This window comes from Diabrotica undecimpunctata, chromosome 2, assembly GCF_040954645.1.
Source record: "Diabrotica undecimpunctata isolate CICGRU chromosome 2, icDiaUnde3, whole genome shotgun sequence".
NCBI classification, from domain to species: Eukaryota; Metazoa; Arthropoda; class Insecta; order Coleoptera; family Chrysomelidae; genus Diabrotica; species Diabrotica undecimpunctata.
In genome coordinates, this window is record NC_092804.1 from 55,875,995 (window position 1) to 55,888,363 (window position 12,369).

General features: G+C 34.1%; 1 protein-coding gene and 1 non-coding gene across 2 annotated transcripts; one reads left to right on the plus strand and one right to left on the minus strand.

Annotated features, from left to right (window-relative positions):
- Window positions 1-496: 496 nt before the first annotated feature.
- LOC140433688 (uncharacterized) lies at window positions 497-3,648 on the minus strand. The gene is made up of 2 exons (XM_072521666.1): window positions 3,166-3,648; window positions 497-577 (listed from the first exon to the last, which is right to left on the minus strand). Exons 1-2 carry the CDS (start codon window positions 3,646-3,648, stop codon window positions 497-499), a joined length of 564 nt encoding a protein of 187 aa, XP_072377767.1.
- Window positions 1,039-1,155, plus strand: LOC140435326 (U5 spliceosomal RNA). The gene has a single exon (XR_011950134.1). It is a non-coding gene; the product is annotated as a U5 spliceosomal RNA (small nuclear RNA).
- Window positions 3,649-12,369: the final 8,721 nt, after the last annotated feature.

Consider the following 12,369-nt stretch of genomic DNA (forward strand, 5'->3'; position numbering starts at 1 on the left):
AACAAACTAAAATTATTTATTTGTTCTCCAAATGAAAATTCAATATGTACATAGGTATGTAAAACAGTATTGTACATTCATTATACATACATACATATGTATGTACATACATATGTACCTATATTTTATTTATTGTATGTACATAGTTTTGTATACATACATACCATAATTTAATATACACATGTAAGTACATACATATGTGAAAAAACGTTTGTTTTTTAATAAAAGTGATTTTTCGGATACATTTTTTTTAATTAACCTTCTTATCTATCACATAAGTCAATAAAATAATGTATTTCCATTATCCGGTGTTTTCGATTATCCGTGCACCCCCAAACCCGTCATTACCCCGGATAACGGAGGTTCTACTGTACATACATACATACATACATACATACATACATATACTTATACAATACATGCATATATAGGTACATACAATCAAAAAGCATTACCCTCCCGCTGGTTTTAGTCGTGTAAAAATATGTAATTTTTTCTATGTACCTGCGTTCTTTCCGGGGCAGGATGGTGCAATGGCATCCCCTTGCATCCCGCTAACGGCGGCGCCCATGGTAACCTGTAATATTACATGATACTACTGATATGTTATATTAATATATGTAGTTCTACAGCTACAGTAAATAATAACAGCTTTAACAATAAAGTAATATGAATGTAATCTAGTTAAATATTTGCTTGATGTTTTAGTGGTGTTCTTGTTATAAGTAAAAACATGTACCGAATTATCTGCAAATCTTCAATTGTCATTTCGTAGTTAATTTGAATTAATAGAAATATGAAAGAGATTGACATAAAATGAAATACAAATTTTGTTAGTTCTCCAAAGATATTCCTAAAAGTTTATTTAATATTTTAAAAAAACACCTCCAGTATAAACAATGTAGTTGTCGTTCCCGATAATTTCAGCATGACAAATTTTAAAATTGTTTTACCTCCGTCTACAAGATGGCGCCATTTATGTGCTGTGCTATTAGTAGTATCAAGTTTCAACCAGGTATGTGGCCTGCCAATAATTCGTTACTCTGGTTTCTCTTCAGAGCGAATAAATCTTTCGCCTTTTACTAAAGATTTCCGTGGAGAGGAACAACTCAAATGAGTCTATAACCAATTTTTTGTGTCCGACGAAAGTCGGATTTTAATGTAATCCAAACATAAACACTTTACGAGAATAATTACGGTAAATACAAATTTTAATTTAGATAGTACAGTACACGTATCTTACTTGATATACATAAAACCAGATAAAACTACGAACACATTGCTTGATACTTGCAAACGGTATTATATCATCATATGACCTTACATGGTATATTATTTTTGATAAGTTTATGCAATTTTTTTAGTTTTTGAACTCTGTGGGTTTCTGGTTACTATGGTATATTAGGGTGTTTTATTAAATATGTTATTCTAACACAATCATAATGACGATATACTCAAGCTACAAGGCCACAAGGTGTTTCATTCAGACCACTAATAAGGTAATAAAGTGATTTATGGTTTCATTAGAACTCCGACAGGTCCTCGAAATCGTCTTGTCTTTGCGATAACTCTTAAATCACGTATAGAATGTTCAAAGTTCCTTTGACAAAAAAGAAAACTAACTATTAAATTTGCGATCAACAATCACCAAAGTTACGGATAACCCCGAATATAGAGGAACATCTTGAAACTTAGGTATATTATACACTTCGTGACATAAATAAACGTTTTGTCAAATTTGGAGTCGAAAGAACAGAATTTGCAAAAATACTCGTGTATGTACCGATCTTGTCAAATTGTAACACGTGTAAATCGCTAGTTTTTTTCCTAGATCACGTTTAGTCCATTTTGGGGTCCTTCATTATTCCGGTATAGGTTTATATTTTACAAGAAAACAAAATGAAGTACAATAATAAAAGTATCAAGCTTTTCAATATATAAGTGATAGATTCGACCGTTACATAAAACACTGAAAACTTCCACAAAATTTATTATACCTAATAATTTATGACTACCGCTGTTTCGACAGAGTGCCTTTCTCAAGTGATCTATTTTGAATTCATTGTAGCGTTGGTTTTGTGAGTGTGTGTTTATCATCTGTGCTGGGTGTGTCTGATGTCCTGCTTTAGGCTTGTGCCTCTTCAGGACGTGTTTTCTTTTTTGGTGGGTGTGGCACTGGAGTTTTGAGGTGTCCACTGGTGTTGCGGTGTTGTTGGTGGTTGTGCTGTTTGCTAGTCCTGGACAATCGGGGGCGAAAGGGTTAGAAGTGAACGGTTCCTTTCAGAATATTTTTTGATCTAAAAACAGAATTAGTAAATATATGAAATTTATATGTTTATTAATTTAAAAAATCAATTTAATTTTTGAGTGAATATCGCGGCGCGTGAGGGCAGCTGTGGACTGGTAACCTCGCAAACGACGGGGTATCGTTGTGCAATGGGATCGGAAAACCACAGAAAAACCGATCCCCCCCCCCCCCCGTCGGTGTCAGTTCGGAATGAACTTTCGGTATTATAATATACGGCGGTAATAGAGGGGAGTTGCCTCCTGTGACCTGTATGTCAATGTATTCGTCCGGGAGCTCGTTGCTGGCGAGTTCCAGCAGAATAGTGGGTAGGAATGGGAGTTTGGGTTTAGGTCGTGGTCTGAATACATTGCCAAGGGACGAGCAGGTAGTTTTTAGAATGCTTTGGGCTCTGAGGTTTTGGCCCCGGATGGTGCGAATTGTATAACTCCTGCTCAGAGAGGAAAAGCCTCTCATTAATGGGCTGGATTGATCTATTTTTGGATGTGTTTACAATTTAAAGTTTTTAATGAAGTAGGTTGAGAAGGGGAGAACTGTTTGTCTCAAGTTGGTCATTCAGAATTATGTCTGTGTTTTTTAATTTGTTAATTTCCATAGATTCTAATAAAGTTAGCTTAAGGCCTTTATTTTGGATGTGAAGAATTTGAAATTAGTCATTAAAAGAATGATTATAATCTAGAAGGTGAAGTGCGTATGTAGAATCTGTTTTTATATTATTGAAAGCCCTTTTATGTTCTGCTATACGTGTGTTAAAAGTTCTACCAGTTTGACCGATGTAAGTTTTTGGGCAGTCGCCACATCCTCAATATAGCGTTTCTGTTTGGACATAATTTGGCTTTATTGACAAAATTGCGCCTCACAAAAATAGAAAGCCTAAGAAATTGCTCACAGGAATAAATTGAATGATCGCCCTTGTAGAAAACACAACCTTTGCTAGTACCGTTAAACTCGCTTGTAGAAGTAAAACTTCGAGCATACCCTTTAGACCGTTGCTTGGCATCGAATTTACCCGATTTCTCTTGTATTGAAGGCTGCTTTTCAATCTTACCCTCTATTTTTTCTAAATAGTCTGCACGATCCCTTAGAAATCGCTTTAAATCGCTCCACGTTTCGTCTTGCATCTCTTTAGTATGTTTTTCCCAATCACGTAAAATATTATTGTCAAATTTAGATGTAATCATATGAATCAAGAGTAGATCCCAATTGTCAGTACTTTTATTTAAATTCTCTAATGCCTGCAAATGATTAGAAACTTCATCAACCAATGCTCGTATTTTGTGTGAAGTTTCTTTGCTTATTGTGTCTATATTAAAAAGTGCTTTTACGTGCTTGTGAATTAACATTTTAGCCCTATCGTATCTTTCGCATAGTGAGTTCCAAGCACTGTTGTAATAAGAAGCCCCGAATTTAATTTATTTAATGACTTGTGCCGCGGGACCTTCTAATGAACCTTTAAGATAATAATATTTTTTCATATCGTCCAATTTTTTATTGCTGTGTATCATGGCTATGTAAGTATCGCGGAATTCGATCCAGTCCTCGTAGTTACCGCTAAATGTTTTTAGATGCATTGGAGGCAAAGAACTCAAATTTATATTGTTATTATCAGGAATATTGCTTGAATTTGAATTATCGTATTTGCTTATCAAGTGTTTGGCTAGTTCCACAGAATCGAAATAATTATTTTCGAAAGTGAACCTTTCGTTATCCTGAGTTTGTTGTAATTCTAGTTCTCCCTCAGCACTGATATCGATATCGCTTTGAATACTATCGAATTCCCCACATAATGGTTCTATCTTTTCTAGTCTTAATTTTAATTTTAAAATGTCCTGTTCTGAAATATTTGCCATATTGTTTTTTCTGAAATGAGTTTTTTCAGTTCTGCTTTCATGTTTAATCGAGTGCAAACACCACCAAAGATCGTTTAAATATAGTGTAATGTTAGCTAGATATGTTTGAAAAGAAAGAAAATAAAAAATATTTTAAGTTGAAAATTGATTCACCCTGTATATTGAATTTGCAGTAATTTTAACCTACTTAAAATAAATATCGTATTTGAGGTGACTGTAATATAGTTCAAACTTAAATTTATGGCTTTATTTTCAAAACAAATAAATGAAATGAATGAGGCTATAATAAAAAATGTTATTGTTTGGAATAGATAAAAAAGGATCGCTCACTCACCAATTTGCCGGTAAAAGGTGTTTATCTTTCTTGGCGTCGACTTGACGACAACCGCAGAAACTTGAGTTTCAGCCTTTCTATAGTTCGTCAAGAAATGTTCCATCCGGCTCGAAGGACCAAGAAATGTTTATTTTATTGTCTATTGTCGTTTTATTATTATAACTAGGCAAAAATTGAAACTACGGTGGACTGTACACTGGCTTTATTTTAACGCTGTTTAAACTAAAAAAAATATCGTTTTTTGTAAATGAAAACTTTTTTCTTGCACGAATTTATGGTCTTTTACCGAACTGTCAACGGCTTTGCTGGTTGATGTCTAGTCTCGATCTCCATGTCGTCTGCTCGGTGCGCGCACTCCTCGCTGAAGACACGCACACTGTTGCCGGTTGTACAAAAAGTCTAAGATAATTGTTTGCGGCGCAAACAGTTTCAGTCACCAGTAGCGTAACTATAGTGGGTGCGAGGGGACTCCCAAATATCCTGAAGGGATGTCGAATCGAAATCTGGTGTTTACTTTTTTAGCACAAATATTACGAACAGCAATCAAAATTATTCCTGGCCACGATACTCTTAGTCACCTAAGCAATGAGTTACAGAAAAGGTAGTTCGGTCAGTTCTGACCAATGTTCTGATACTATGGGCAGATATAGATATACAAAGTAAACGTTGTGTCCATTTTTTCAAAACGGACTTTCCTAGTCTAAATCCAAGGATTTTAGAATATATTTTAATGTCCGTAATACAATACGAGTTGTAAAACTTTCTTGAAATAATAAAGTATAGACATGTGCAGTAATTAAAATTCAGTATTTTCCAGAATATTTCTATCATTGCTTCAGTCTAAACTGTTTTTATAGCAAGCTTCATTGACTTCCAGTTTACATCTTATTGGTTCTTTATTAATTACTATTGTTCTAGTTTTTTTTAGTTGAAATCGATATGTTAAATTCTTTTGCTCTTGTATCAAATCTGTGAACAAGTCTTTGAAGGATATCTTCATTTTGGTCTGCGAACAGAGAATTTTAATTTCATGGTTCCCCATTATGTATCCTCTTCCTTTATTGACGTTCGTTATGACTTGATCCATGATCAGATTGAATAGCATAGGTCTTAGTGTTGTGTATTGTGTAGCACTAACAAACATTCGTAAATATTTTTGAATTTAAACGTTTTTTATAAATTAACTTAAAATTAACAGCCGTTGAAAGAAAATAAAAAGGTTATATATGTATGTGTATTGGGTACGTTTGAAAGTTTGAACTCGAAATGAATGCTTTTGGTAACTGTTTTAATATAGTCCCTAAGAAAGACAGGAATAGTTAAAAAAATATATAAGCCACACTGACATACTCACGTTTTTAGATACAATTAGCGTAAAAACTTAGTGAATCCCCCTGTCTTATTCCATTGCATGTATCTATAGTTTCCATAAGTTGTCCATCTATTCTGACTTCCACCTTATTGTTTGGTAGACATTTTTAAATATTTTATAATATCTAGCGGGAGCTGCTTATTATACAAGAGATAAGTCTTACTCTGTGAAATTCCTTCTTAAAGTCGAACAAACATAGGAATGTGGGTCTATTGTATTCTAATGCTTTCTCTGTAATCTGTTTTATGACGAATATTGCATTTGTACACGACCTTACCGTATGGAAACTTTGTTGCTCATCTGCTAAGTTTATCAGCCAATTTATTAATTCTTGCAAAATTTTAGTTGTAAGTTTTAGGGTAGTATTTAGCAAATTGACACCTCTAGTTTTCTGTTTGTTTCTTATCGCCCTTTTTGAATAAGTAATAGGATTAGCTCGCTTGTCCTCCATTCTTTCGATAGTTTATTGTTTCATGTAATTTTATTAATTAATATCACGATATCGTCATTAGCGTGATGTTCGTGGACAAACTGAAGCAATTTGGTAAGTCAGTTATCAATATTGATCTCACCACAGAATACACCAACCCAACAACAAAAGTTGGATTGGTGTATTCTGTGATCTGACTATTCAAAGCTTCACCCCTCACTCTCCCCACAAAAGGTCGGGAAACACCCCTGTTAGACATTGCCCACCAGACAAGGATTTTATCTGCAAATTTCGCTTTATGTTTGTACCGAACATTGTCAGGGTATTCCTCTACGTTGTCCGTATAAAATCATCGTTTCCCTTCATTTCATAATTACTCAAAATGAAATACTTTTCGTCATTTAAAATAATAATTTTTTTCGTTTTAAAAGTATACCCGCCTTAGTTAACGACAGCATCTTCCTATACGAAGGAATTGTGCTTGAGAGTATTTAGGTCACTTACATCGCTTTGGATATTTAAGAGCATTCCTCCTTAATTCCAACGATACCGTACCTACTCTTAGATCTGTATTGGTTAGCACGTCTTTTTTCGAGCACGTTTGTGATCTCTGTACAAAAAATGCAAGTGATCTTCCACTTTTTGGGAGATTCAGACATGGTATTCCCTGCTCGCACTCACTCTAGATTTCAGCTTTGGCTACCCACCCAACCTACGTGTAGATACGTTTTCTTATCTCTAATTTGTACATCTTATATATATCAACGATTTGTTCGATGAAGAAAGAGGAGATCTGGAGCACATAGAATTTACGTCAGAAGAAATAGGTCCATATATTACAAAAGAAGAAATATTAGACGCATTACAAACAATGAAGAGTGGGAAAAGCCCTGGACCTGACATGCTTCCTATAAAAATCCCAAAAATTCTAGATGAGAAGCATATTGATGTTTTAGTGACACTCTTGAACCAAATTTATAGTTCAGGCGTATTACCCAAAGAGTGGTTAACGTCGATTTTTATTTGTCTCCCCAAAAAGAAAAATGCAAGAGAATGCAGCAATTACCGCACCATTAGCTTGATGTCTCATGTGCTAAAGTTACTACTAAAAGTCGTCCATAACCGAATATATCACAAACTGGACATAGACGTTAATGATACACAATTTGGTTTTCGCAAAGGCCTAGGAACGCGTGAATCTCTTTTTTCACTTAATATACTGATACAAAGATGTCTGGACGTCAATCAAGATATATACGTATGTTTTATTGACTATAATAAAGCATTCGATAAAGTACGACATAAACAATTAATTAATGTCCTGAAATCAAAGATTGACTACAACGACCTCAGAATCATATCAAATTTATACTATAAACAGCAAGTAAAAATACGTGTTAACGAACAGCTGTCAGAAGAAATTGAAATTAGATGTGGAGTGAGACAGAGATGCGTATTGTCGCCAATTCTTTTTAATGCCTACTCCGAAGAGATCCTGAAAAACGCTCTTGAGGGTGAAACAACTGGAATAAAGGTAAATGGAGTTCCCATCCACAACATTAGATATGCGGACGACACTGTAATCTTAGCCGAAAATATTGAAGATCTTCAGAGACTGGTGACCAGAATAGCGGAGTATGGAAAAGAGTATGGTCTAACAATGAATGTAAAGAAAACGAAATTTATGAGAATATCGAAAACTCAAAGAAATATCGAGAATCTTCTAATAAACGGAACCAACGTCGAACAAGTGGACAAATATGCATATTTGGGAACAGCGATTAACTCCACAAATGATTACATTCAAGAGATCAAAATCAGAATAGAAAAGGTTAGAGCAAATTTCAACAAAATAAGAAGAGTGCTATGTACAAGAGATTTAAAATTGGAACTAAGAGTTAGATTGGCGAGGTGCTATGTTTTTTCGACTTTATTTTATGGAATGGAATCTTGGACCTTGAATGCGACATCAATGAAAAAACTGGAATCATTCGAGCTGTGGGTGTATAGAAGAATTCTGAAAATATCGTGGACAGAAGGACAGAACACGTCACAAACAAAGAGGTTCTGAGAAGGATGAATAAAGAAATAGAAATTTTAAATATAATTAAAACAATAAAATTGGAATATTTCGGACATGTTACACGTGGAGAGAAATACACCTTGCTCCAACTGATTATGCAAGGAAAGATTCAAGGAAAGAGAAGCATAGGGAGACGCAGAATGTCATGGCTGCGCAACCTGAGAGAGTGGTACGGATGTACATCAAATGAACTTTTCAGAGCAGCCGTCTCAAAAGTCCGAATAGCTATGATGATTGCCGACCTCCGCCGCGGAGATGGCACTTGAAGAAGAAAGCGAAAACTTTAAAATAAATAAATCTTAATTGACAGCAAACAAACTTTTTTTCCAAAGGCAACGTAATATTATTTTGTTTTTGTTAATACTACAGCCAATGAATTTTATACCATAACTTTTAGGGCATACGTTAATAGGCGTAGTTTAACAAGACTAGTTCACTAATCATGAATTCCGTTGTTATTTAATGGATCTAAATATTTGCACATGGGCAAGTTATAGAATATATGGACAGGTTCATTATTTAGCAGACTGAGTAGAAATTGTGACTAACTAGTCAGCTGGTGTGCATTAACATTTTGTTTCTGCTTCTGGTGTCTACATCTTTTGAGTACTTCTCCTCGATCACCCTTAGTTTTGTATAGCCAAAACAAACATTTTATTAATATTCATTGTGATTTAACATGAAAAGGGTATAGTATAATAAAAAATACGGGATCATTGTAAATTATCAGGATCAGTCAATATTTTATATTATTTTTATTGTTTTTACACAGTATGTATTAGCATTAACTAAACTTCTCTAACATGCAAAGAATTGGTACACTTAGTAGAGAATGTGGATGAAATAAGTGATACAGAAGATCTATAATGTAGTAAAAATTCCATAGTTTAACGAAGTTTTGTATCTGGTGACTCCGGTAGTGAAACCATTGTAGCAAATGAAGAATTACTTGCAGAAATATCAGAAGATGATCAAGGCGATATTGCTACTAATACTGCGAACCAGCAAAGTTATTCCCATGATAAAAATCAGTGCATAAGTAAAGACGATAATCATCCAGATATTCAATTTCTAACAAAACCATATACAACAAAAATTTATCACGAAATGCTAATGGGTTATTTATTTGTTTTCTGAAAATATTTACATCGTTGTAAAAGAAACAAAGTGTAAGACTGACTACAAAACTCGTCAATTACAAATACGATCGAAAAGAAACTATGGACCCGCGTAACAGTTAATGAAGATAAAAATTCATTGGTTCTAGCAAATCGTTGGAATCAAAATATTTTGTACTGCCGTTCAATATTTGTTCAAACTATGTCCGGAAATCGGTTTCATTATATCGATTTGTACGGTTTGTGAATTATGCCTTAATGGACACGAATGATCGTTTGTACGACCGGTTTTAAATAAAGTTCTAACAAACATTAAGTCGGTGGTTGTTCCCGAGATATTGTTCTTTCATCGGAGGAATCAGATAGTAGCAGATGTTGTTTTAACCCCAGTACACCCCCAGGCACATTTCAACATTATTTAGGACCTATTTCAAACACGGAATATAATTTAGGAGTGTGACGATGCAATAATTGTTGTGTTCATGAAAGTCCATAAACAAGGGATCTACCTACCCGTTTTATGAAATAGTCCCTCGTTTATGTAATCTCACACCTCGAACAATAGCACCCCGCTGAGCTGAATATCCATAACTCTCTTAGATAGCTTGTTAGACTATAGTAAAATTGTTTTCATATTTTCAGCTTTAGTTTTGATTTAAAAATATGGAACGTACAACGCAAATACATTTTATGAAAACAGACTTAACTTAAAGACAATAACGGAAGAAAGAAGGGATGAAGAAGACCAAGTATGTGAAGGGATAAACATGGAAGAAATAGAAGGTATGTTAAAAAGATTATAACAGGAAGGGCCTGCGGTGCTGATGGGATAGAACCAACAATGGTAAAGTGATAAAAAATTAAAAAATCCTGATTATCCTCATATATAAAAGAGAGTCAAATGACAATGTGAAAATTAGTAACGTGTTTATCTGCATTGACGACTAAGGCAGATAATAGAAAATAAAATAGGAGAAGAACAAGGTGCTTTTATGACAGGAAAACAAACGAATGGCAATATACAAATAATTAAAAAAAATTATAGAAAGGAAACTGGAAACGTGAGAAGAGCTGTCTAAATTTCATTTACTTAAGTCTGGCTTTCAGTACAGTAGACCGAAGAATGATAGATACATGCCTAATAAACTTATAAGTACATACTACGAGAAATTATACAGGGTGTTTCAAAAAAAGGTAACCCTGTCTCTAGGGTAGGTAAAAAACTGAAAAATAATTGGGGTTTGCTTAGTAAAAAATTTTTGTAACGCCATCCGTTTTCAAGATACAGGGCGTTGAAGAAAAAAAAAATTTACGCATTTTTTACGATTTTGCAGAAACTACTGGCAACATTGTAATTAAATTTTATACGAATATGTTTTGGAAGCTGATACATCCCATGCATTTATTTTTATATCTGACTCTTATAGAGGGCGCTAGTTACACGGATCGTACTAAGTATTAGTCGATATAACTTTTTTAAGAATATAATGATTAATCAAAATTTCAAGTAAACTTAAACATCATTCAATTTTACACGAAAAAGCTACTCTTGGTAAAACTCGATACTGTGTACCGTTAATGATAAAGTTCTAATAGGTATACCTCTATTTTCTCCAAGTGTGCCATTGAAATCTGACATTTATTGATTGTTATGACGATAAATCAACAATAATTAGAGTTTTGAAACCTTGTTATTTGTAAAATCAAATCAAAATGTACTCAAATGTTGAATACACTGACATGTTATTAACCTTAGGCGAATGTTTAGGATGTTCTAGTGCAGCTGTGACATATTATGCAGAAAAGTTTCCTAGAAGAAACTTACCAAGTAAAAAAACATTTAGAGCCCTTGAACGACGTTGTCAAGAAACTGGGAATGTGAGACCAAATAAAATAAATTCTGGTAGACCAAGAACAACAAGAACAATTAATAAAGAAAATAATATTTTAAATTTACTTGATCAAGATCTAACAGTTAGCGTAAGGAATATAGCAAGACAAATACTTCTTCTTCAAGTACTTGGCGGATACTGGAAGAACAGCAATTACATCCTTATCATTACAGACAAGTCCAAGAGCTCTTGCCAGATGATCTACCGGTTAGAGTGGATTTTTGTGAAACATTGCAACAAAGGACAGCCCACAATCCAAATTTTTTAAAATGCATTCTTTTTACGGACGAGGCCACCTTTACGCGACAAGGTATGTTTAACTCCCATAATGCACACTACTGGTGTGATGAGAATCCACGAGTCAAAAGGGTATCACATTACCAACACTCATTTAAAGTTAATGTTTGGGCAGCAACTTTAGGTAACAAATTAATAGGTTATCATATTCTACCTGGAAATTTAAATGGTGATATGCATCTTGATTTTTTAAACAATTCCTTATTCGAGATATTAAAAGATTTAACGCTAAATGAGCGAAGATCTTTATTTTTTATGCACGATGGAGCTCCACCACACTTTGAGAGAAGGTGTGGTAATTGGTTGAGTAATCATTTTCCGAATCGATGGATTGGTAGAGGTGCAGAAGTCCCGATTCATTGGCCTCCTCGGTCATGCGATTTTAACCCTTTGGACTACGCAATTTGGTCGTATCTATGCTACAGAGGTAAATTCACGCCAAGAATTGGAAAAAAGAATTCAACGTCAATTTATCATCATAGCTGATCCCCTACCGTTTAGAAGGTTAATGGAATCTTTAGAAAAAAGAATAGACTTGTGTATTCGCGAAAACGGAGGGCATTTTGAACTTACTCTACACTTACTGTAATTGAATTTTATTTTATGTTCTTAGTCATTAATTTAATTTTCTTCTTGTGAGTTTTGTTTACTAACTATTTTATACCAGCATCAATTATTACTTCATAAT

What these genes read in the sequence shown, in the direction of transcription:
- LOC140433688 (XM_072521666.1), bottom strand. Translation starts at nt 3,648, where the DNA reads ATGTTAATTCACAAGCACGTAAAAGCACTTTTTAATATAGACACAATA. An exon ending in TTCTTAGGCTTTCTATTTTT is followed by an intron (nt 578 to 3,165) that starts GTGAGGCGCAAT and finishes GTAATATTACAG; the next exon opens with GTTACCATGGGCGCCGCCGT.